This window comes from Mesocricetus auratus, unplaced genomic scaffold, assembly GCF_017639785.1.
Source record: "Mesocricetus auratus isolate SY011 unplaced genomic scaffold, BCM_Maur_2.0 Super-Scaffold_100010, whole genome shotgun sequence".
NCBI classification, from domain to species: Eukaryota; Metazoa; Chordata; class Mammalia; order Rodentia; family Cricetidae; genus Mesocricetus; species Mesocricetus auratus.
Genome location: NW_024429194.1, coordinates 70,266,903 through 70,294,471, shown reverse-complemented (window position 1 = coordinate 70,294,471; position 27,569 = coordinate 70,266,903). Strand labels below are relative to the sequence as shown.

The 27,569-nt window shown below is 38.7% G+C and overlaps 1 protein-coding gene and 1 pseudogene across 2 annotated transcripts in view; one reads left to right on the top strand and one right to left on the bottom strand.

Moving 5' to 3' along the window:
• Positions 1-27,569, bottom strand: part of Nell2 (neural EGFL like 2) — a 276,472-nt gene that overhangs the window by 69,170 nt on the left and 179,733 nt on the right. For both annotated transcript variants that reach the window (XM_040753915.1, XM_040753916.1), the window contains exons 15-16: positions 8,335-8,457; positions 6,290-6,385 (exon numbers count right to left, since the gene is read on the bottom strand). In XM_040753915.1, coding sequence (XP_040609849.1) covers positions 6,290-6,385; positions 8,335-8,457 — 219 coding nt within the window. The remainder of the gene's footprint in view (positions 1-6,289; positions 6,386-8,334; positions 8,458-27,569) is intronic.
• On the top strand, positions 8,790-8,885 carry LOC121143035 (annotated as a pseudogene).

Sequence of the window (27,569 nt, the reverse complement as noted above, 5' to 3'; positions counted from 1 at the left end):
TATTGGAAAAAGATTTTCCAATCAAACGGACCCAAGAAACAAGCGGGTCTAGCAATTCTAACATCTAACAAATTAGACTTCAAATTAAAATCAATCAAAAGAGATGAAGAAGGACATTTCATATTCAACGGAAAAGTCCATCATGATGAAGTCTCTATTTTGAACATCTATGCCGCAAATACAAAGGCACCCACATTCATGAAAGAAACATTACTAAAGCTCAAATTGCACATAAAATCTCACACACTAGTAGTAGGAGACTTCAACACTCAGCTCTCCCCACTAGACAGGACCTCCAGACAGAAACTTAACAAAGAAACAAAAGAACTAATAGAAGTTATGACCCAACTGGGTTTAACAGATATCTATAGAACAAGGGATATACCTTCTTCTCGGCGCCACATGGAACCTTCTCTAAAATTGACCACATAATAGGAAACATAGCAAACCTCCACAGACACACAAAAAAATAGGAATAATCCCCTGTATCTTATCAGACCACCATGCATTAAAATTAGAATTCAACAATAACACAAATAGCATAAACCCTACAAACTCATGGAAACTGAACAATGCACAATTGCACCATCCTTGGGTAAAGGAAGAAATAAAAAAAGAAATTAAAGACTTCCTTGAATTTAATGAGAATTCAAAGACACAACATACCCAAACTTATGGGACACTCTGAAAAACAGTACTGAGAAGAAAGTTCATAGCACTAAGTTCCCACATGAAGAAACTGAAGAATAGTCATACTAGAGAATTAATAGCATAGCTGAATGCTCTAGAACCAAAAGAAGAAACTCACCCGGGAGGAGCAGATGCCAGGAAATAATCAAATTGAAGGCTGAAATCAATCAAGTAGAAACTAGGAAAATATTGCAAGGAATCAATGAAACAAAGAATTGGTTCTTTGAGAAAATCAACAAAACAGACAAAACTTTGTTTAAACTAACCAAAAGACAGAGAGAGAACATGCTAATTAACAAAATCAGAAATGAAAAAGGGGACATAACAACGGACAGTGAGGAAATCCAGAGAATCATCAGGGCATACTTTGAAAATCTGTACTCCACAAAATTTGAAAATTTAAAGGAAATGGACAATTTCCTGGATAGGTATCACTTGCCAAAACTAAATCAAGAGCAGATAAACAATCTAAACAGACCTATAACCCTTAATGAAATAGAAGCAGTCATCAAAAGTCTCCCAACCAAAAAAAGCCCAGGCCTAGATGGCTTCAGTGCAGAATTCTTCCAGAAATTCAAAGAAGATCTACTTCCAATACTCCTCAAAGATGTGGGGGGGGGCGTGGGAGCTGGGAAGAAGAGAGGGGGAGAAGAGGAAGAGAGAATAGGTCATGGGGGAACAGGAAGGTTGAGTGGGGGAGAACAAGATGAAAGATAGCATAATAGAGGGAGTCATAGGTTAGAAGAGAGATATGGCACCAGTGAGACCTCTAGTGATATAAAGGGATGACACCAACTGGCAAGCTAAGCAATAATGGAGAGACCACCTTAAATACCCATTCCTGATAATAAACTTGACGTCTACCCTATATGCCATCCTAGAACCTTCATCCAGTGACTTATGGAAGCAGAGGCAAGCACCCATAGTTAAACACTGAGCTGAACCATGGAACCCAGTAACAGAGAGAGAGAGAGGAGCAATGAGCAAATTGGCAAAGAATGGGCTGGCAAAACCAGCAGAAACAGCTGATCTGAACAAGGGGGAGCTCTTGGACCCCAGACCGACAGCTGGGAGGCCAGCATGGGACTGAGCCAGACTCCCTGAGTGTGAGAGTCAGTAAGGAGGCCTGGGCAACTTATGGGGCCCTGGGCAGTAGATCAGTATTTATCCCTGGCATACAAATGGATTTCCTGTATCCATAACACAAAGAGGGATGCTCTCTCAGCGTGGACTCTTAGAGGCGTGCCTGGACCCTGCCCTGGGCAAAATGACAAGACTCTGGATATCCCCTATGTGGAAAGAAATGGGGATAGGGTGGGAGGCTGGGGGGGGGGGAATGACTGAGGAGTGTGGGAGGAGGGGAGGGAGAGGGAACTGGGATTGACATATGAAACAAGGTATTTAAAATTAAAGTAATAAAAAAGTTTTAAAAAATTGAATGTATGGTATTTGTGATAAAAATGTGGGAATTCAACCTTTTCACTCATTGGTTTACATTAACAATGCTTGTTATAGATACTTCTACCAGAGTAATATTATTTACTAAAAAAGATTTTTACTATCTACCAAGTACTAGATCTATACTTGCTAACACATATTAATTTAACGATATATAATTTAAAGTCAATCTGCTGTAATCAATTTGAAGTTATTTTTGAAGTAAATTGACACTCATATGCCTCTTGCTTCATTTCTTCAGTTTGAAACTATATGTATTAAAGCTAATGCAACTTAAATTTATGTTTACTAAATGATTCATTAATATAACTAAAATTTCATCTCATATTTTCATAGGAATAAGGAAGCCATTCATCACTAAAACATAAGATCTCCTCTTTGATAGTTTAGCATGTATTTTTTTCAAATTTGCCATTTGATTTCAACTCTTCTCCAGTTGTAAACATTTTATTTTCATCTAAGAAAGCAATTGCTTATAGGAGAATGTCAGATTTTTTAGTGTTACATGCTAAATCATTATGAAAGATTTACTTTTCATATAAGACAGCTTCTCATATTAATCATATCACTAGACACATGTTTGCTGAGTTTTAGCCATGGGCAATAAATACAGAATGGCAACGATAGAGCTGTTAAATCGTGACGCATACATTTCTAACACTCTGTTTTGAGTTATGCAAGAAATAATCACCCTACTAAATCCAAGTCAAACATCTCAGAATATTTGGATGCTTAATTAAAAACAAAGTTGTGCTCTTCATGTGGGTGATTTTGTTCAGTGACTAAAAAGTCCATAAAAAATTAATTTAGCTCAGTAAAGAGCACACATGTGACTTCTCTTTGGAGTTAGTAAATGGTTTCTGCTATTTCTACTAAGACACAATGCAGAAACAAAGTAAATAAATGGGGGAAGAATGTTCTATGGAAACCTTCTCAACTAAAATAGCAAGAATTGGTAAATGTTCTGCTACTAAAATTGTTTTTGAGAAAAGTTGGAAATTCTTTACTCTATCCATTGTGAGGCTCAGTACATAGGTCTGAACCCAAAGCCAATCACAGTCCTAGGGTTTAGATGTATCCAGTTGCATCAGGTTAAAGCTCAACCACTTCTGCAGTGGGAAAGCACCAACATCTGGATGGTTTTCCTCCCTGGGAGAAGAAAATCCCCACAATTCTCATTGTTAAAGCTAATAGGATTAGCATGCAGTTGGAAGTATAAGCATAGCAAAAGCAGGAATCTGATGAAAGATGACAGGAGACTAAATTCTGAAACAGGAAACATGGTGTAAGAACAAAAAGAAGAAGGGATAAAGCTAACAACGGCCTAGGAATGAGTTCTAGACTGTAACAGGGTTCTACAGTGAGACACAACTCTGTGTCTTAACTTCTCACCTGCCATACATTAGTACAGGACTAAACAGGTGATCCTGAAGGCCCCTTTAAACTAATATGCAAAATAGTCCATCAAAGAATTTAGTATACTATTTTCCTACATCACTTAATTAATAATTCACTTACACCTTTATTTATAGAATATCTACCAAGATGTGGACCATATACTTAAAGATATGAAAGTGACCAAGATATACCTCATCGGGGTTTAGTATCTACAAATTAAAATAAGGTGAGGGGAAAGACAGTGAGTCAATACCTTCAAAGATCTTTATTTACTATAAAACAAGGAGCCATGCCATTTTTCATAAGGGTATAATAAAATACCGCATCAGGAGTAGAAAATACAATATACGCATGATATAATCATGTTTGTGTTATGATGTTCAGTAGGGAAAATGGAGGAAAATCCTCACCTACTACAGTGCCAGTCAAGTGGGGAAGGAACAGACCCTGGTTTCCTGAGGAGTAATACATTTAGTTTGGGGTCCTTGAAGTTAAGGTTTCCAAAGATATTGGGAGGCACTGTATAGAAATCAAAAATTTGAGACTAGATGCATCTTTTGTTCAGCCAACAACTATGACTTTAGGGATCCAAAGAATTAAATAACTCTGATTCCTACTGTGATGGCTTGAAAGAAACTGTCCCCCAAATGAAGTGGTACTATTAGAGGGTGTGACCATGTTGGAGGAAGTATTTCACTGTGGAGGCAGGGTTTGAGGTCTCATATAGACTCAAGCCATTCCTAGTGTCTCAGACCACTTCCTGTTGCCTGTGAGTCAAGATGCAGGGTTCTTAGCTATTTCTCCAGCACCATGTCTGCCTGCATGCCATGATAATGGACTAAATTTCTGAAAGTGTAAGGCAACCAAATTAAATGTTTTTCCTTTGTAAGGGTTTCAGTGGTCATGGTGTCTCTTCACAGTAATAGAAATCCTAAGAAAACTACTTTTAAAAACTCTAATATAGATAATAGCCACTTGAGAAGAACCTTTAAAAATGGAGGTTAGGCATAAAGATCATAAACATTAAGAAGTTAAAGTCAGAGCTAAACCACAGCACTAGCTTCCAGACTCTGTTCTCAAAGTCCTTGGCTGCTGCACAAAGCTACGTAGAGTCACTCAGGGACTATCTACAAATAAGAGAAGGAAGCATCGGGGGGGGCACAATAACTCAGAGTTCAGGATAATTGAAGTGAGTTAGATATTCTGGTGGATATTTTTACTTCAGTATTGAATATGTCATTGCTGCATTAATGCAATGACATTACAGATTTTTATAATCTCCTTCTGTGACTTTTAAATAGATGGATAATACGTAGGACTGTATATGGCTACTATTCACCAAAGTTCTAGACCATTGTCTTTACATCAAGGAAAGGGTCTAAAATGCCAGTATTTAGACTTCTAACCTGAACAAGCACAAAGTATTATTCCCTGGACATCTAGTCACCAAAACATTGAGGTACAAAGTTTCACAGAGAACATTTGTAGGTCTGGAAATAATGGTGGAGAAATATCAGAGTATAGAAATTTTGGAGAGCAGCTGCATCAGTGGTATCTGAGTTTGATCCAATAAATTCCATGATAATTTTTTGCTCAAGATCTGTATATTTAGCAAGCTAACCAGTTTTAGTCATGTACAAAATACATTTGGGAGATCCTAATGTAGAAAATGACCTCTTTAAAAGAATCCTCCATATGAAAATGTCACTATTTCATACCAGGGATCTGAATTCATTATCCACTGGACATTGAAAATAATTCCTTATAGGCTTATCTGAAACAAGTGAACTAAGCACGCAAGACCTTAGTGAGAACAGCCTGGACACTCCAACAAAAGTATTCTTTATAAAGTGTGCACTTCCCAGGTAGAGCAGGTCCTTTTCAGGCTCACATGCTGATTGGGCAGTGTCTTCACTAAACTGTACGAGTTTGTAAATGCAAGAGAGGCACAGCTAACAGGACCATTCCTGCATGATGACTGATGAGAAGCAATGTGACGCACACCTGCAATCACCAATGGTATATTTCTCTTGAGAGAAAAGGCATCTTCTGAGGTCATCTGCTATTAGACTCCTTAACTAATAGCAACCAAATAACCATTCATGATTTCACCTGGGGACACTTCTGTTTCACTACTACTGTGTACTTTTCATCTGACAGGTCTGTTATTTTATTGCCATCAGCTGTGTGCATACCACAAAATCCTTAAAACAATGATTGAGGTTTCCAGAATTAGTATCTATCAGGCACGATAAACCCAGGCTGTGTTTACCTGAATAGTTTAGGAATAAATGTTTCAAACATTTTCTAATTAAATAATAATGAATGAAACTTAAACAATTTTAATGTCTCAAATGTAAATGCAGACAGCAGTGGATCCTAGTATCAGGGACAGCCATAACTTTGTACTCTATGCTTTAAGTACAGTCATAGTTTCCAGTAAAAAGGTGCTAAGAACGAGCAATAAGAATTACGAAGTCGTGAAATCCTGGGATATCCCATACATCTTCCTGAAAAAGTCCATTATGTACCTCGTTCTAATAGCTGCAAGTCCATAGAGTGACTTGGGGAATCACCCAGTGACTATGCATCACTGATGCTTCTCCACTCCCCCTCCCCGAGCCTCCTTATTCATAGAGCCATAGCTTGAGAACCTACTTGAAACCAAATGCATTATTTTCCTCATGAGTTACTTCCTGCGTTAGGGTAAAAATCTATTTTGAAGATGGAATGATAGTCCTACCTGTCTCACAGCTGGGTCCAGTGAAGCCTTGTGGGCACGCACACACGTTGGCAGCAATGCAGGCACCTCCATTTCTACAGCCATCTTTGCAGAAAGCTACAAGAATCCAGACACGTGAATAAATCAGACAAACAGTATCAGATACATGGCTGTCACTGCGGTGTAAGTAAGCCACTCCATAATCTCTACACCCACTTTTCTTTATTCCCTTGCAGATACGACATCAAATGATAACAGATACCATAATTTCATCATGTTATACTATTTTCTACACATGAGAGAAACTCAGTATGACTTTGTATGCTATTTCTAACAAGGAGGAAACAGTTTGCCTGAAAACATAACAAAACAGTCACCTTACACAATGTGAAGTGCATCACAGTTTGTGCTGTATTCTGTTGTCAAAAATCACACTTGAAAACAAACACTAAAAAAGTAGTAACCATTCTATATGAGGTGAATAATTAGAGAACGGGAGGAAGAAATGGTAAATGATGGACTCCTAAGGCTTTGGGCTATCTACATGAGGGCCAGAGTGCTAAAACATCAGGGGTCTTTGCCTTCCCTAAGTTGTAAGCTGGGCCTGCTGACATAGACACTCCAACTGTAAGAACCACTAGCCCCAGTGGCCTTCTGGGAGAATGGCATTGACATGCTTAGGAGAATGCTATCTGTTAGTAACTACACCTACTGATAGCTTCCTGGGTGACATAAACTTTATGGCCAACTGTTCATATCCGACAAGAATCAGAATCAAGCAGAAATAAGAGAAGGAAGCATCGGGGGGGGGGCACAATAACTCCAAACCAAATGTTTCAAAGGAAATTGTCAGGGTTTAGTCATATTATTTGTCTGTTTTCCAAGCAAATGCTTGTGCATTTTTGAGTACAAAATGAGCAGACCTTCTTTATGATGATCTATACTAAGAGGCATGAAGTTTTGAATGCCAGTGTAACCCACAGGACACTGCACACCAGGCTTTATGACATGTTCCTACCAATGCAATCCACAGTGCACTGCACATCAGGCTTTATGACCCATTCCTGAACCACTGCATTGACTTGGTCTTTTCTTCTTACAGGCCTTCTACCACAGTAAGTCTACTCCTCTGAATGTCACAGTACAGGCGGGCAGCTTTGGAGGCTCACATGTCTACATTATACAAATCAATGGACACCAAGGTATATGAAGTCTGTCTTATGGGATTTGGTAGTTCCAAACATAGTTTTTCATTTCCCATGTGAAGAAGGGTATAAGCTCACCTGGGGATGGAGGCTTAGAGGAATGTGAGGTAGTGAATGGCAATGAACTACAGCTGGATTGTCCACTGATGTAAACTAAAATCTGAGTTGGACATTTATGGGAACTGTCAACTGGCACTGAAAAACTTAGCCAAGACAAGGAACTACAATACACACAGACCTGATATGCATAATTAATATTAATCCCACCATGACAGAAACTCCAGAAAGAATGCATAGGAAATGGGGTTGTATTTCAAGACAGAATAACAGTGTTATATGTGAGGAGGTCGTGCTTCCAGGAAAGTTGGTATCAGGATACATTCATGTATGTGCCCCCTCAACGAAACACCTGAGGCTGGGATACTGGTAAACCAAATGAAAAGAGACACTCAAAGATAAAGGCTTAAGGAAGTAGAGTGAGCACATTACAAGGGGAAGAAAATTGGAGTGAGGAAAAAAATGATGAGACAGGGTTTCAAAGATGGAGCAGTTTGTGATATGATTTAAAACCACAGGATGTGGCTGTGGATGTAGTTTGTAGAGAAAGACTACTTATGTAAATTGTTGTAACTGAGGTCGCAAAAGATTAGAGAAAAAAAAAAGCCAAACTGCTGAACTACATAACTGCTGGAGTGACCAAGGAGGGTGGCAGGAGCTGCGAGGAAGATGATGATAACAAGACTCAGGAATACTCAAGCACGTCACATCCATGAGGTACAGAAGAAGGATGCCAAGGGAGAAAGGACAGGAGATGGGTGGCTCTGTGTCTGGAGCAGTGGAGTAGCCACAGAAGCATTCTACCTTTGCATATGGTTCCATTCCCAGTGTAGCCCGGCTTGCAGACGCAGTTGTGTCCTCCAACAGTGTTAAAGCATAAAGCATTTTCGTCACAGTTGTGTTGATTTGTGACACACTCGTCATGTTCTGAAATGAAGAATACAATTTTGTTACCCAAAGATAATTTCCAAAGCTACTGTACTTTAAACATGTTCATTATACAGCACTTCTTCCCACTATAGACATAGGCAAATTATAAACTAAAGACAACTATGGATTGTTTCAAGTTTTGAAGTATTATGTGCTATTACAGAACTACACATATAGTTCATATTTTCAACTAGTCAGTCCAAAAGTGTCTGAAAAACAGGTCGACCAGTGGCAGGAGAGAATAGATGTCCTCAGAGGCAAATGCCAAAGTCGGGTATGTAATCTGTGCGATTGGACTTAGGGCATTATCTTTGTAAAAAATAAGTCTGGTGCTCGCTTCAGCAGCACATATACTAAAATTGGAACAATACAGAGAAGATTAGCATGGCCCCTGTGCAAGGAAAAAATAAGTCTGCCTAACTGTTCCTTGTAACGTGATTGTAACAGGGAAGGATGAATAATTGTTTTACTCTTGTGGTAGTTTGAATGCAATTGACCCGGTAATCACAGCTAGTGGCACTATTAGAAGGTGTGGCTTTGTTAGAGTGGGTATGGCCTTGGCAGAGGAAGTGTGTCACTGTGGGTGTAGGCTTTGAGGTTTCCTATGCTCAGGATACTGCCCAGTGTCTCAGTTGACTTTCTGTTCCCTGCAAGCCAAGATGTAGCCAGCACCATATCTGCCTGCACACCATCAAGCTCCCTGCCATGATGATAATGGACTGAGCCCCTGAAACTCTAAGAGCTGCCGAGATCATGGTGTCTCTTTACAGCAATGGACATCCTAACTGAGACACTTTCAAATTCTTGGCCTGCAGGATAACGGGGCTGAAACTATGGGAGCTGGATGCCACCAGTTCACAGCTGCAGGTGCACTTGCCATCATGAAGGTTGCTATGAACTGTTGTGGGAAATCTTGCTTTCAATGTCCTCTCTCCACAAAGGAAGCATCCTCTGTCTATTTGATGAGACAGATTTGCTTTCCTGATGTATGTATCTCATGTATGCTTGCAACATGATGTCCCCTTCAGTTGGGAACAGCTTGTTACTTTTCAAAGCCCTCAGTCATTTGATCCCTTGTAGCACTCCTGTGAGAGAGGCAGACCAGATCACAACACCGAGGATAAGGCAATTGTGACTTAAATGGTAACACATCTTGCTTGAGTTCTAGGAGTATTAGGTGACCTCAAAATTATAGAAGCTAATAAACAAATGTAATAAGATGTGTATGGGAGAAGAGACCTAATATCTAAAACAACTTGTAATAAAATATGTAAGGACATGCACACAGATTAGTTTAGGTCCCTAAACTATTTATTCTCTGGGTTTCTTTCACATCACTGTTTGCTTTTCATTTTAGAGCTCTGTACCCAGGGCATTTTAGCATTAACATAGCTTTAACTGCAATAATTCTGCATTTGATATATATATGGTTGAGAGTATACTGTGTGATTTAAGGCAACTCTGAATGGACAGTCCATGTTTTATTTTTTTAATATGCATTAACATTCCACTGTGGTCCTGTCTCTGGTCTTATAAGGGAACCCAGTTATGATCATTTTAACTCTAAACCTGTAATAAAACTTTTAGAAACTATTCCCAATAAATGAATTAGAGGAACACAAGATCATCAGTATTAATGCTTAAGAACTGAAGCAATGGATGATTATTTTTAAGTTCCTAGCAAAATTACTCAAATACTATCTTCTAACTCCCCATTCTCTGATATCAGAACATCTCATAGCTGTATGAGTCTGTGCTCATCATGAATAGTGTAGGAAAATGCATGGTTCCTTCCACAGATGACTTGCACTTAGACATTGACAAAATGTCCAAGGGGCCAGGAGGAGCAGGCCGCCTTCCTTTGGATTCTTCTAGCTGAAACAACCACAGAAATCTACGTCCTGAAGTTTGTGCCTGCTGTCACTTTTCTTCTCAGCAATTAATCTACAAATCCATGTGGGGACAATCATTTAAAAAAGACATTATTGTCACTCTTGTCCATCTTGTGCTCATTGTTATCTTATGCTTACTGTGTAGAGGACAGGCCTAACTGGGTTTGTTTAGAACCCAGAATGTAATGTTCTACAAAAATTCAATAGCCACCAAATGAAAAGACCTGGTTTGCCCTCTTCTCAATTTCTCATGGTTCCTGAGAGAAGGGTTGTGTTCCTGGGCAATTCAAAGGCAGAGTCAGTATTTCTGGTTTCTGAATATGCCTTTATAATCATGGCTGGTAGTACCTAACGTACCCTCCACCCCAGGTTCTCCCGGGAATCGCTAGCTATCCTTAGAGGTCACACTAAAGTGACAGGCCTTTTGTAAAAAGAGCTTCATGTCTTCTTCCTGCAAAGTCAGAGTTCCTGTTGGTCTGAGAACCACATACCAAGCTCTGCTGCTCTCTTGTACCATACACAGACTTTTTTCTCCACTCTTCAATTCTTAACCCCGCTCTTACAATGTAAGTAGTTAGAAAATGATGTTTTTCCCTTGGATTTCATTTCATAATTTAATAGAGAATGTTTCTTGAGATATACAGTAGATAGACAAGTAGAGATACACAAGTAGATAATACATGTGTACACAAACACACACAATACACACACACACACACACACACACACACACACACATATATATAGAGAGAGGGGGATAAGGGGTGGAATTCCTTCAAATGCAGATGTTACATAAAACAATAATATAAATAAATGTAAATAACTTAGTTCTCATATTAGTTGGAAATTATGTACAATTATTTTATAAAAAGTTAAATTTGCCCTGTAGAGGTTAAGAAATATACCCAAGATTACAGGTTTAGCAGCTGTTAGAATTGTGAAACAAAATATATGACTCCAAAATCCAAAAAAAATGTTTACAAAGCAAAAGAATTAACTCATGTATTTTGTGAGCACATTTATTTTCTTCACTAACTCTTAACTTTGGCAGGTTGACCTATTACATATTAGGATTTTTCTCAGGATAAAGGGATTATTATAAGTTGTAGCCACCTTCAAACAGCTTACAGCTTGGTTGATTGAGAAGGCAGAAACCATGCACATGGCTGCCATCATGAGATGCACCAAAGCAAAAAGTAAAGACACTCATAAATGGTCATAAGATCAAGATAGGGGTTGTCATTCTCCTTGGTCAGATAGAGGTCCAATTCACGGAGAACAGGATATATGTCACCAAACTTCTATATAGTTAGACTAGCCATTTTCAGGATATGGAGTTTTACATTTGATTTTACATTTTCACTATCAAATAACATTTTATGCATCTATCCACCACCCAAAAAACCCTGAAAAATCCATGGCAGATTTAGAACTAGAAAAACAATTGCTTTATATTCTCTTTTTTTGACTCGTATCCATTACCTACATCCATGGGTTTTACATGCTTATACATAATGTTTACATTACACATAAAATTTAATATATTTCTTGGTGTGTGTGTGTAGTTTTCTACTGATTTATAATGAGAAGCTATCATTTTATTGTTGCATTTTCCACAATACTTTTAATCCTGTGTGGTAAAGCCTTATGAGAGTTACAGATCTTCCCAAGACCTGAGTAACATTCTGGGCATAGTGACATCTTTGCTTTTATCAGACTGAAAGATACTTTTACAAGAAAAGTAAGATACATAAAATGGTCAAGCTCACTTGCCTTCAATGCAAGGTAGTCAGCTCACAGAAGTCCATGGAAAAGTGTACAGTAGTCTTGAGAAGTTTATGATAATAACATTAAGATACAAACTTAGGTAGTTGGTTTACTTCAACTATCAATGACTGCCTAGTGGATTCCCTCTTTTGCTTCTGCATACCATGTTGCATGCGTTACAAAAGCAACAGATTCTGCAGAAGCCTCCCTGCCCCCACTGACCCAGTGCTCTTCTATACACCCCCACCAAAACAAGAACATAGGGTTTTTTGACAACTGCTGATGAGCCTTGAAACAACAGAACCATAAATCTCTAGTCTTCAAACCATGTTTTATTGAAAATGACTGACAACTATCAAGTAGCCAGCTCTATTCTATCAACTTAGATCTATGAACTTGAGCACAGCTTCTTCATATCTGTGTGAGTTCATCATCCTGCTGTTGATCTTTCCAAGAAGAATATAATCTGAGTTTGAACAACATTCTGTGTTACAATATAATGATCTCTATATGACTCTTGGTGTCTAGGGAGAAAGGGAAAAAAACTAGGGTTCATTCATTATCTTCTCTGCCTTCCTCCTTGTTTCTGCACAGATATGCAGTGATTGTACTGCCTACTGCCAGCAAAACATAGACTCCCCAGGATTGAAACAGCTGTGTCCTAATATCACTGACACTAGTGGAACATCACTATAAGACATTAGATGATCTCAAACACTGACAATAAACTGTGCTGTATTGTGACCTTAATAAAAGACAAAAGAATAAGGACAGAAAGGAATGAAAATATTACCAACTATTTTAATGAGCAATAGCAGGGAGACAGTGTGTGCATTAGTGCATGTTCTTATTCTCAAACAGGCTTGGTACAAACAACTTTTCTAGATTGAAATGAAGGAGTTATGACTTTTACAAGAGACCTGCTATAAAACAATCACAATAAATGTGTAGACTCCCATAGATTACCTAGGACTCCTCATTGACACCCACATTCAGGGGGGTCTGGGTTGCTTCCATGCTTTCCACACAGCCTTCAATCTGGGGTCTGTTTCTGTGGGTTAAACCATCCTTGTCTTAACTCCTTTGCCCATCAGTTATCCCTGTCTGACACTGGATTCCAGGAGTTCAGTTCAGTGTTTACCCATGGGTGTCTGCCTCTACTTTCATCAGTTGCTGGATGAAGGTTCTGGTTCCCAGACTCTCTGGCAATGGGATTGTAACCAGCAAGCCTATTACTTCACTGGCATGAGATCCTACTTCTTTGAGATTCCAGTGTCTACTGAAGACCAGCTAAGACATCTAGCCTCATGGACAGAACAACTACTGGATTCCTTGACTTCCTGTCCATAGTCAGCCATTGTTGGATTAGCTGGACCACAGGCTGTAAGTCATTCTAATAAATTCCATATGTATAAAAAAAGAAATGTGTAGACTCTAGCACATGATATATAGTAAATGTTTATTATCTGTTTGCTACCTGCTTCAGTGGGATCTATCTTTCTTTCTATCTATCTATCATTTATATCTTTTGCCTTCATTAGATCATATCCTGTCTTTTCTATTTCAGTCTCATTGAGCGAAAACCTAAATACTTTGTAGAATTTTATCTCTAATTTGAATTGTCAGAATTCAAAAACATTTTGTGTATTTCCTACAATGCTTCTACTTTCAGTGGTGGCAAGGGAAAAATACTGACTGTCAGAATGAGAAAAAATTGCTCATTTTGTTTCTTAAGATTGCTTATTTCATTTGCTCTATATTATGGAAAAATAGTAATCACATTATTTTAACAGAAATCTACTTTTAATGCAGTTTGTTACAGCAAGAAATCCCTCTCTGAAGCTTGCTTGGTACCAACTCACATTTTTGTTCAAGATTGAGTTTCTTGCTCACTAACCAACAGTGATTTCTGGCTATTCTTCAGTGTACTTGGTAACCAAAGGTTCATTCATAAAACCTCCTCTGGACTACTTAGTTTGCTGCCTACTGCATTTTTACTGGTATGCCCACCTTCTTAACTAACCCTTATTTGAACAAGAGTCCCAAACAAATCACCTCTGATGTCCTTCTCACCCTGGAGTGATTCAACAAGGAATTCAACTAGTTTAATGACAATATTTTGTTTTATTCTAATCCATGAAATCAGTCTGACACACTATAGGGCAACAGATCTCTTATAACTGTCAGCCAAATACTTTGCAGCTGTTATCTGAACACATTTTTAGTTTCTATTGTGAACTGAGACCTGGGACCCTCTTACCTTTAGGGATATTTTCTATTGTTATCCTTTGTAGTTCTTTATTACTCCTTTTTTCATTTTTATTCTATTTTTCATTTACTGGAAATATATTTTTCCCCATAAAATGTATTCTGGATATAGTTTCCTCTTCCCCAATACCTTAGAGATTCCCATCTTAATCTACAACCTTTCCATCTCTCATGAGAAAACAGGCATCTAAATAATGATAATGATAATAACAATAATAATAAATAAGATAAAGCAAAAAACACAAGCCAAAATATGACAAAAATAAGCAATCAGAAGAAAAAGCACAAGAAACACATATGGATCCAGAGATATATACATTCATACACACAGGAATCCCAGAGAAACACAAAACAGGGAGCCATGTGTGGTCATCTGAAAGAAAATGGCCCCCAAAGGGAATACATCTATTAGGAGGAGTGGCTTCGTTGGAGTGGGTATGGCCTTGTTGGAGGAAGTATGTCACTGTGGAGGAGGCCTTTGAGGTCATATATATGTTCAAGATACTGGCCAGTGTCTCTGGCTGATTCTGCCTGCCTTTTAGTAAATATGCAGGACTCTCAGCTATTTCTCCAGTACCATATCTACTTGCACACCATCATGTCACACCATGATGATAATGGACTAAACATCTGAAAATATAAGCTACCCCAATTAAGTTTTCTTCCTTTATAAAAATTACAATGGTCATGGTGTCTCTTCATGGTAATAGAAACCCTAAAGAAGACACCATGCTCTGTGTGTGTGTTTGTATGTGTGTGTGTGTGTGTGTGTGTGTGTGTGAGAGAGACAGAGAGAGACAGAGAGACAGACAGACAGACAGGCAGACAGACAAGTGGAGAGAGAGAGAGGGAGGGAGGGAGAAAGTGTGTGTATGTGTGTGTGTATTCTTTTTAAGGTAACTTGAAAAATAGAAGTATAAAATTAGTGCCTTAATGGGTGTCATGGCACCCACCTATACTCTCAACACTCCAGAGACTGAGTCAGGAGGATAGTGAATTTAAACTATGGTGGGGTGTTGAGCTCTGTTTTAAAAAATGAAAATATTTCTCTAATTAGCCTCAAAATTTTAGTCTGGAGTTGCGGCTAATGCTTATAATTTCATCACTCAGCAGAGTGAGACAGGAAGATTATAAATTCAAGTCCAGAAAAATAAATGACCAAGTGCCCAGTCAGATGACTGATTTATCCTAGCAACAGAGATAATAAGTGGAATAAATATCCTACCCTCATAAACAAAAACAAAAACAAAAACTAACAAACAATGTAGACCATGGGTTCTCAACTGTGGATCTAGACTCCTTTGGAATAGAATCACCCTTTCACAGGGGTCACATATCAGATATCCTGCATATCAGATATTTACATTACAATGCATAACAGTAGAAAAATTACAGTTACAAAGTAGCAACAAAATTAATTTATGGTGGGGGAGTCACCACAACATGTAGAACTGTATTAAAGGGTGGTGGCATTAGAAATGTTGAGAACCACTGTTCTAGGTAGTAGTAAGTCCCTGAGCTTAATTTACCAAATGCCTGGGCATCTAACTGGCACAAGACTGACCCCCAAGGAATTTCAGAGCTGTTGATGCAAACCATCTAGGTATTCAACGGTGGCAATCCTGAACTCCCTCCTGCTTTCTCTTCACTCTCCCTTCACTCCCTTCCTTTCACATTCAGCACCATGAACTTCACAGGAAAACCTCTCATCCATCAGGCAAAAATATCCTCAGCCTTCTAGGAGTCACCATGAACTGCTCTCTCCCTTCTATGATGTGACCATAGCACTTTAGTTCAACGTCATCTTTGGCCGTTACAGCCACCACTTGTCATCTCCATTTGCATTGCTTAGCATCTATCAAATGCTGGCATTAAGCAGCTCCCGCCTGGGTGAGTTCAACAGTCTTGTGAACAGTCTACCCTGTCTCCAAGCAGGTATACTTTCACACATTGCCAGATGATTTTTCATAATACCTGCTCTCCCTCCTATCCTTAGCCACTTTCATTTCACTCTCCTATTCTCTTTCAATTCAGTCTTTAGCAACACACTATTCTTTGTTAAAATCACCAGGGCACTGCCAACCTACTAAGACTTTCACTGTGGTCTTTCTTCTAAGCAGACCACACACACACACACACACACACACACACACACACACTCATGCATAGAATTATCCTACTAGTAAGTCACTAACTGAGGTTCTGCTAGAGGCATGAAAGCTGAACTGTGTTTACAGGTGCTTCAATGTCCATGCACATATAGTGGTCTGTTAGAAGCCTCCATTCATGCTCTTTGGCTGATCTCTGCTCAGATCAACAACGCCTTGTTCAGCAACTTTGCCCAAACCTCTTGGTCCAATTGATCCTGCTTGCTGCCATTTGAAAGAGAAGAGCCTCTGCTAAGCCAGGGAGATGTCTATCTACAGAGGGGAAGACCACTGGCATCTGGCCACACGGGAACCACAGGAACCTGCTGACCTGCTTCAGGAATAAGACAGATACCCCTTTCTGTTGTAACAACTATAAGTAGGATTAGAGGATATTATCAACAAACGATGTCATAATGTGTGTCAGAACAAAATTCAGTGTAAGAGGGAACTTCTGAGATATAAAAAGTGCAGCACTCTGATCCGGGTTCTCAGAAGATTGCCAGATTTACATCAAAAACCATATTCTGACCGTTAATCTCCCAATGAAAATAGAGCAATTCTTCATATTTTTAAAGGGATCTTTCTGTGAGCCAAACAAGCAAACAGACACCTACCATTTTCTTCCCTGGGGATTTAGCTTTAGTGTGAGCTCCACTGCTCCACTCCTGTTTCCTCTAGCAGTTTGCCTGAGCCTCCACCACAGCCGTTCAAAACGTAATACCACTTTCTATTCAGAGAGACTGTGTATATTGTTCCTCAATGCACTTGTACAAACTCAAAGAGAAAAGCATTGTTTGTGGATTTTCATTTCACGCGTCTGTGCACACTGTGAGTTATAGGGCTTAACTTTTTCTGATTTTTTATACTAATATCTAAATGTCCACCACTATGTCTAATTGGAATTATGTTGGTACTGTGATATCATTGATGTTAATGTTGCATGTTAGGGTTTCTCATGCTTTGGTCACAAGTATAGTGGTTACAAGAAGAATAAGGAAAATTCCTGTGTTCATGATATTTGTAGATCTTACTGCCTCAGATACAATAAAGTATACAGAAGTGTAATCATACAAGTATACACACAAGTATAAAATTTGTATGTGCACATATACACATGAAGCACTTGTATATATAGGTACATATTACATATACATGTTTATATTATGTGTTATATATACATGTGTTATGCACACATATATATATGTACATATGTGCATATGCATATATTATGTGCAAGTATGTCAGTACTAGAGATAAACAGAGAAAGTGATGTTGGTGGCTGATTTACTCCAATGCTTTGTTCTGTTGTTGAGTTTTAAGAATGAACCTAGTAATATGATACTGTTTCTGTTGTCTTGAAGTTACCTCTTTAAGATTCAGGAAGTATTTTCTTTTCTGATAATATAATATGGCTAAAGTGCCTCTTCATTTCTCTATTCTATTCTAAACCTCATTCAGAACCACTCACAGTTAGTTAATGAGGTTCCTTCCAATGCAGTGATTCTCTCCTCATTTTTCCTCATGGAGGGAATCCTTGTCCTCAAGAACCATTGGAAGTTTTCAGAGGAGTCTGAGGAGTACTCTAAGTCATCAACACCTCATTCATTTCCCCTGAGTAGTATGACTGCTATGAGCTCAGTCTCCATTTCTTCCTTGAGCCCCTGGCCTCAGGAAACACAGTCAGATGGTTGCTTAGATATTAATAGAAACCTCAGAGGAGGTGTAGCCTGAGGTAACTGCAGAAGAGGAGGACAATGTTTCCTCAGGTTTACACTTTTGCTTCTCCCAATGTTTATACAACTGCAAAGGTTACCTCACACCCTCTCCTAGTCATTCTTTCATTACTCCACCATATTTTGAATAAAACTTGAAAAAGTTTTGTAAACGTGGTCTGTTCCCAAAGCAAAAGTGAATATTTTCACCACAATCAGCAAAGTTTTGCTCTTTGTATCTCTCTTTTGATGCTGTTTAAACATGGTTTGCATTTCTTTCCCCAAATGATAAACTACAATCATTTATTCTGTATCTTCTTATGAAAAAGGGGGTGAGAGGGGAGGCAGTAAGCAAAAAAAAAGTGTGTCCTTGCCAAAGACCGGCCATTTGAATAGATTTCTGGGCTCATCTAGACCAGTTTCACCATTCCATGTTCATGTCCTGTATCCTTGACTTATCTGTCTCTAGATTTTCAGGCTCTATTCTCAATCCCAAGATTAAACCATGAGTTAAATAAAAACGATTATTCTGAAACTAAAACATGTCTAGTCTAAAAGCTCCAAATCCAAAGAGATCAAGATAGCAAACTAGATTCCTTGAAAATGATGAACTCACTCAACTACATGCCATTCAGAATAACTGGTGTTGAGAAGCGAATTGCTGTCCTCCAAGATTTCTGTTTAGATTAGAAGTGTCTTTAAATCCTCATGCTCTTTTCCATCACACCCCAGCATTCATTCATAACCAGGACTCTGCCTATCCATATCCTTGGTCAGAATGCTTTCTCTCTATCCCAGCATAGAATGTCTGGGTTATAGTTATTTACCTATCAATGTTTGTTTAGAAGTGATGAGCTCTCTGATTACAATGCAGATGATAAAGAGAGGTTAAGGAAAAGGTAGCCATGCCAAATGGGTGCCAGCTGATTCTTCAGTGACACAAATACATCTAAGTAAATGCAGCTTCAAGTAGGATGCCTAGTTCCATGTATTAAGAATGCTATTCCAGAGGTGCGTTGTGGAATCCTGAGTGTTTCGTATAGTGTCTACCTGAGGTTCAGTGCTCCATCCATGTTTATTAAGTGAGTACCTTCACTGATGTAAAACAATGAATCAGTTTGCTATGATATCCTGATGTTAGCATAACTCCCCCTGGGGTGAAGAAGCCCCTGGTCTGAGCACTGAAGACCTGTAGAATAAGGTTTTTCCTTGTGTCTAGTTTTATTTATACCCAGACTCTCTTACCTCTGTCGCCATCTATATATACCTTAGAAAATAATATTAAAATATTCATTATTATGTGCTTGTAGTTGGTCAAGGAGAAGAATCATATAACATGTTCTCAAAAAACTACCCAAATTAGATCAGAACAATCTTACTTGCCAACCAAATGAATTCGGCACTCTCATTTCCTTCATGCTCATGCTTGTCCATTCTACAATACAAATTTTATCTTACCTAAGATAAAATAAATCCAAAACTTAACTAGAAAAAATCCAAAAGGCATTAGAGGAATCTAAGCTGTCTTTTTCTAACATCCCCAGAAGTGTGATTATATATCTATTTGAATGTATTTTATGAATATGCAGAAGTACCCACCCATGTCCTTATCTCATAGGGCTAGCAGAATCATCAAAACTAAAGGCACTTCATGACACCTTTCTGATGTCTTCCTTGACTTCTTGTCACATTTCAAATAAAATCCAAAGTCTCTACCTTGACTAAGTAAGCCCCCTGTGCCACCATCGCCACCTTCCTCCTCCACTTACACTGCTTTTCTGTGTTCTTTGAAATGATCATATTGCCTATTGGTCTTTTTGGATGATTTAATCCCATGTTTTCAGAGCTCAGTTGTCCACTGGGTTTAGGTCTCTGCTCACAGGGTATGTCCATGGAGGAGAAAGTATTCTTGGCACCTCCTCACCAGGATTTTGTTGTCATAGCACTTTTTTATCAATTCATTCCATATAAGAATATTTGGTTGTATATTTGCATCTGTCTTCCACATTAGAATAAAAACTCCACTAAGGTAGAAACTCTAATTTATTATTTGGTAATGTTGCAGCACCTGCAAGAAGGTGTCTAGAGCAAAAAAAAAGAGTGGGAATTCAAGAAAACAAACTGGATTCTAAAAGTTGCATCTTTTACCATTTTTTGACTACATGAAAAGATTGATACTTAAGAGTATCAGGTGATGCATGCAAGAATTCAAGATCACAGTTAATGAGTAGCAAAACTGGAATTCAATTAAAGTCTTGCAGATTCCATAACCACTTGGATTATAAAGAAAACAGTGAAGTCAAGGGACAGTCACACTGGAATCAACTTTATAGAAATTGACCTTTTTTGTTTTCTAGACAAATCTCACTTTAATTCTATAATGGATTTTAATCTTGGTATATTTTTGTTTTCCTTACACTCATGGAGAGCGAGCCCTAGTGTGATTTTGCAAATCCCCAAACGTGAAAGCTAACAGGATTTGACAGCTGGTCTGTCCCATGTCCATCACATTCAGTGGTCTGTAACAGGGTAAATGACACAATTACCTGGTGTAATTACTGCTGTTGACAATGTAGTCTCCCCCGAGAATGCTTTATGAAATTCAAAACTGCTTTTCTTGTCAACCCAATCAAAATCACTATGCACATATTTTGGGCAGTATTTTGCTGAATAAATATTTAAAACCAGAGCCTAAATAAAAACGAGTGTCTGTGACTTAGTCAAACTCACGTGCTATGCACACATGGGCTGCTTGAAACTGATTTCCTGCATAGGAGTGGAAACCTTTTCAAGCAAAGCTTTGCCTTCAATCCTGGGTCATTTCTCTCTGCTGAAGATTCTGAGGAAACCTCAGAGCAAGGCAAGTCACACTCAAAGCCAAGAGACCTGAGTAAACAAAACATTCACTAAGGTCTGAGGTCTACAGGGAGCTACTGCACATCAGACTTGCTACCTATTTGATTTAAACTACAATATTTGAGAACCCAGATACAAACAATGGTAATAGCTGATTGCCCTGAGGTTGGCTGCCAGCCAAAAGTCAGAAGTAGATTGTCTTAATAAAAAAATTTAAAGGTGTAGTGACACTTGATTGCAGCTATAATTTCTTTCCCTAGTCTTCAATAAAGAGTACAATTGGCAATTGCCATTCCAGACCATGATCAGCAGACTAAACAGCTTACACACAGTATGAAGAAGCAGCTCACTGGTGAGGGAGTAGAATGAGCTCTTCAGATGCACACTCCAGCACACAGCTTTCTCATCTTGGCACAACCATAGAAACAGAAGTGTATTAGTAACTGGTTGATCTAACCTTTTCAGGTAAGACTCTTGCTTACATGGTGCAATAAATTCCTGGAAACCACACCAGAAGGCTGATTATTATTAAATGGAACTAATTGGGTCTTTATTGAGTACACATGTTCTTACACAGTTTGGCACTGGCAGCAAAAACCAATGAATGAGTGGGTGGAGAGGTCAGCAGTCAAGGACATGTTGTCACAATCACTGAAGAAGGAATAGAGGGCTGATGTTTAACCAAGCGTGCTGTGACTGGATGCTAAGGTCTTCATGTGGAAGAACTGAACCCACCTTGACTTTTAATTTCAAATGTAATATTACAGGGAATCAGGGCAGCTCAAATACCAAGATGGAAGTTTGCCACGAATAGTAAGCAACCCTTAGGCGCATATTACAATTTTCTATATTAAAGGATACTAGCAGACAATATATTACAACCAAGTTTTGTTACACTTTGAGGAGCACAAGCACAGGTAAGTCCACAAAATCTCCGCAGACTCTTATACCAGGTTGTTATTCCTGGTTATTACAGGCCTACAGCATTCCCACTCTGTGGTAGAGGACAGTGCAGCACTTAGCCACAACCACCCACCTGCAATGCCACATCAAAATGCATCCTCTCTAGTTCTCACTGAGGTCATTAAATCTATTCACAGAATCCCAACCCCACTGGCTTCTGCAGACCTATCTTGGCCTTGAGATCTGCTATATGGTAGAGGTTAGCATTGCAGTAGTAGTGTGCATGATTTCACGCTGCTGTGGCTCACTTCTTAGGATTCCAAAATGACCTTCTCTAAATGCAGAGCTGGGCTCCTACTTCGTTCATAGCACCCATTTGGCACAAGGCAGTGTTCACATCCCTGTGTGTTTCCTAGTCTGCTACCTGCCTTCCCTCTACTCCTATGGATGAGGTCAACAGAGCCTGAGTGTCTGAGTAGCCCTGTGTCTCATTCCAAATCAATATGAATTAAATGAATGTATCCTGCAGACTAGAAGGCTTTCCTCCATGCATGTCTCTTTTACACGCTTCATCACTCTGAGTTTGAAATTCTATAGGTCTGGAGACTAGTGAAGGTGCACTTGAGGGAAAAGAATAATAGCTTTTCTGTTCAGCATAGAGGAATTATAATATCAGGCTTTTATTTAAATGTAATTACATTTCAAGAGACATGATATTATATAAAGTGTGCCTAAATTTGGATACAAAGGAATCCAATAATATAATTTCATTCTACTATATTAATTTTAACCATGAGTGAGAACTCTTTCAATATAAATGGCCTAAGTAGTCACTTTCAAACTGAAGCATAAAGGGTGTAATTTTGGCTTCAGCATTTTAACAGAGTCCACTATAAAGGGAAAAAATATCAGGTTAGCAGAGTTTAATGATTTAAAAGGGCATTAGAAAATTGTCTCGGGAGAATTTTAAAATCTTAAATTTATTGTGAACATGCTCTTTATTGATGTGATTATCTTCTCAACAGAATTATTACAAAGCAGATTGATTTGGGAGGTTTAAAATTAAATAAAGACTATCTTTAGGAAAGGAGACAAAGTTGTACTGTCTCCACGGTAAGAAATCAGTAGCAAGAGTACATCCAAAGTGTCAGTTGGAAGTTTTTTGGAAATGTACTGGATGCCGCTCAAATAACAGCACAGGGTCACTTGAGATGAGCTGCAAATTTAGGGGGTGCAGGCTCATGTAATAAAAGAAGGTGCTACTCATCTAACATGTATGGGTGGGCACCACTCGCTGGGACCAGATGGTAGGCCATGGCTCTGAGTTAAAACTCTCATGTTTAGCAACCACACCAGCAGCCCAGTAGGCAGAAGTTTCTGCTCTAATTTATTTAAAGTAGAATAAGAAGTCAAAGGTTTGCAGAGAAATCCAGACAAACAACAGTAGATTTCCCTCCTATGTTACAGTTTCTTTATATCTAATGTAATAACACATTTAAGTGACTTGACCAAATCCAGTTTTTACAGGCAGTGTGTTTAATGTCTATGTAAACAATTTTTTGCACAGTACCAGCATACCTGCTGGGAGGGCTACATTGGTTTAGTTTTTACTGCCCTGGTAAATTTGAATTTTTCCTACACTCATGACCATTCGTTTACAATTTGTTACCCCGAGGAGAAGATATTCCAAAATTGCAAAGGTTGTCAGCCAAAAATATCCTAAAATAGGTCTTTAATTGAGCACATCTCCTATACATAACTGACACAAATCTAATTGCTGCTGTTATGTAACAGTCTGAACTACTTCAAGCAAGACAATGTTTGACAGGTGATTCTAGGATTTGGTTTTTCTAAAAGAATAGTGGACTTCCATCTATTTTAAAGATTTTTCTTTAGCTATGCATGTAATTCACATCCTCATTTGTCTACAAATTAGTAGTTGTAGAATCAGTCCCTTAAGTTGCTTCCTATCTGATATTTGGTAATGGCCAGGAGAAAAGTAGCTAACACAATCTGGTTGCATGAAAGCTGTAAGTATTTGAGCAATGAAGAAAAGCAAAATGTTTCAGTGATACAAAGAGTAACTAAATGCATAAAACTAAGTTTTGACAAGCCTTAAAGTTCAGAAAAAATTATTATAACAATGAAATGTAACTTCAGCTGGCATTGGTGGCGCACCCCTTTAATCCCAGCACTAGGAAGTCAGAGGCAGGCAAATCAATGTGAGTTTGAGGCTAGCCTGCTCTACAGAGTGAGATCCAGGACAGGCTCCAAAGTTACACAGAGAAACCCTGTCTTGAAAAACAAACAAACATGCAAACAAGCAATCAATAAAAGAAATGTAACTTCAAGAGAAAAACATGAACATTAGACACACTTTCATGAGACCTACCCCTGTCTATATGAGGCCTGTCTAGTTCATTTTCAAAACTTCCCCAACAGCGCCCCTCCCACCCTCAGTCCAGCAGCTCTCACAGTGAACTTCAGGCTACAGTGTGAACTGGGATTGCAGAGACCTTTACTTACACAAAAGGCCTTTGGTAAGCTCTCTAGTCCTCTGTACTCACTCCACCCATCTCTTTCCCTCTATGGTGGTTCCTTCATCCTCCCCCAAACAAATTTACTCTATAAATATATGAGACATCCTGTCCCCATACACACTTAATTCACACACTGTATTCATGTAAAACCTCCTGAGATCACCACACACACACACACGAAATTCTTCCCTAACCAAACCAATAAAACTGGGATAATTGTTCAGGTTATCCCCTTTTCGCCAGATGTACAGATTCTTTGCTTCTTATGTGCTCAATGGTTATTCACTTGAATCTTTCTGTATGTAATGCCACCACAGCCATTATCCACTCCCAAACATTGTCACGTTACAGGTGCCACTCAAGGCTAAATGACCCTTTGGGAATTTAAAGAGGAATAAAAGTCTACATAGGAAGATTTATTTTTTAAACATTTTCTTTGGCAATTAGCCCTTTGACACTACCTGGCTAATGACACGAAAAACATATCATTGTATATAGAAATAATTACAGAAAATATACAGCCATATATTTATCAGCCACAACTCAAGAAGAAAAGGCTGAATCAAAAAAAATAGAATAAGGGTAGGCAGTGCCAAAGAATGTCATCCACCTTGAGGATTAGAATTCTCCTGCATATGGAATTCACTTCTGTTATCAACTACAGTCACTGGTGGTTGAGGACACATCCTGTCATAACCCAGTGCCTTAAAAGGTTACCAAATGGGTTTCAAGACTTTACAAATAGCAACTGCTTTTTTACCTGAACACGATTTAAATATATGAGACATTATTCATCTGGCACTGTGTGAAGTCCTTCACTAGGTCTCTGATTACTACCCAACAAATGCACAAGGTAGTTGTTCTTTTCCCATCTCTGGTAACAAAGATGAAGCTAAAGCCAAGGCGTGAATACCTGGCCTTTTGTTGCTCCATAATTAAATAACAGAGCTAGCATTTGAACTCTAAGTTGTTCCTGCTTGTAATTGTGTCTCTCAGAATCCCCCAAAGGTTTAAGTGCTTCATTTTTCCTTAGCTTTGATAAGCAACCTCTCAAACAACTGCAAATGATAAGTATCAACACACAGGTGATTAGCTTCTGTGCGCCACACTGTTCAGCCATGCCAATATTGTCTTGCTTTAGTTGCTATTTTGGGAATATGGTAGCATAGCAACATGGATCATTAGAAGAAAGGATGTTCTATATTGTTCTATTAAAACAATACGTTTCATATATTGTTCAACTAGAAATAGCTGAGGTGGGAAATTTTGTTATAATACATCATAAGACAGCAACACTTCCCCGGCATGGAACATTGACATGGACATTTTCTCCTCAGGGACACTATCATTTCCAAATACTTGTTTTTTAAAAATACATTTTAAAGTACAACAGATTTAGGTACAAACTGCTGAGTCTGTTTTTGTTGATTGTTTGTATACAGTTTCAGGGCTGACCACTTTGTATTGGATACCTAATCAGGAAGCTCATCCCTAGGAGGAGCTAATTTTCCTTCTCTCAGCAGTTATTTGAAGAAAAAGGAGAGACAAGGGACAAATAAAGCCAATGTTGTCTTATAAAGCCTTAAGGAAAATATTATTTTATATTTACTAAGAATTAGATTGATAGATAGATAGATGATAGATATAAAATTAAAGGAAGTTGTGTCACTTGAACTGACAATGTCCCTCATGAGAACCACAAACTGACAACAACAAAAGCAAAAGACTTCCAGGTACAAGAAATGTCCTTTCAAATAGAGTGTTCAGTAGTCAAAGTGACTCCCCAAAACAATATATTGATATACCCATTGGTTGCCTGTCAGTGATGGAAGGTAAGCCTTATTGCTGAAGATGCCGCACACCACACACTTAGCCTCCATGATACCAGAAAGTACTATGTAGGCTTCCAAGTGAGGGAAGTAATTAATAGCTGCAACACTTATGAACCACAACAGGGACCATTACGGCATACTATTGAGAAAGGTGTAGTAAGTGTCACTCATAGCTACCAAATGGGACTTAAGGCCTACTCAGTAGGAAAGAAATGGAACTAAAAACCTTGCTAGCTTCTCAGGGATAGTGAGGTCATAGATCTTACAAAAGAATCTACTGCCCCCATTTTGATAGCATAACCCCTCTAAATCTACCCTTATAGCCACAGATACTTGTAGTTACCTCCCTTCATCAAAGAAGCCCCGCTTTACAATAAATGGAGACCATCCCTGCAAACCACAGCTGTGTACAATACAGAGATCAGTAGGTCATGGGGTGTCTAGCCAATACAACCACAACTACAACCCAACTCCTGCATTTATGGCTCAGGGAACATCATAGAAGAGGGGATGGGGAAATTCTAAGAGTCAGAACATCAGGAAGTCTGCTGTTACACAGTCTCTCCTAGAAAGGGCTGCATAAGCAAGACCAGACCAATGGCAATAACAATGGACATGCTAACATGAAAGGGGGACATTTTCAATGGGTCCCACCACTAGACAGTAATCACAGGCAACTGATGGCTCCAGATATTTCTAAAGTTACCAGGAATACTTGGAATCCAACATGGTTGGGCATGTCAACATGAAATTCAGATGTTGAAACTTTAAAGTAAAAGCTTAGTTAAGAGCAGGAGGTCCAGGAATAGTCATGCTTATTCTTATGATAGGAGTATCTTCCACAGATACCAGAGTGTATGCAGATGCTCGGGTTTCCCCTCTTAGAACCAGATGTGGCAAAGGAAAACCAGTGCTCACTGCATCAAGAGCCATCACCACTACTTTAAAAAGTAAGACAAGGGCCAGTGAGATGTCTCAGTAGGTAAAGGAGCTTGCCACCAAGACTAATGACCTGACTTTTATCTGTGTTTCCCACATGATAGACAAAGAATACCAATTTCTGCACGTTTGGCACAACTCTCTCTCTCTCTCTCTCTCTCTCTCTCTCTCTCTCTCTCTCTCTCTCTCTCTCTCTGTGTGTGTGTGTGTAAATGCAACTTAAAAATTTAAATAACAGTATATAATTAAA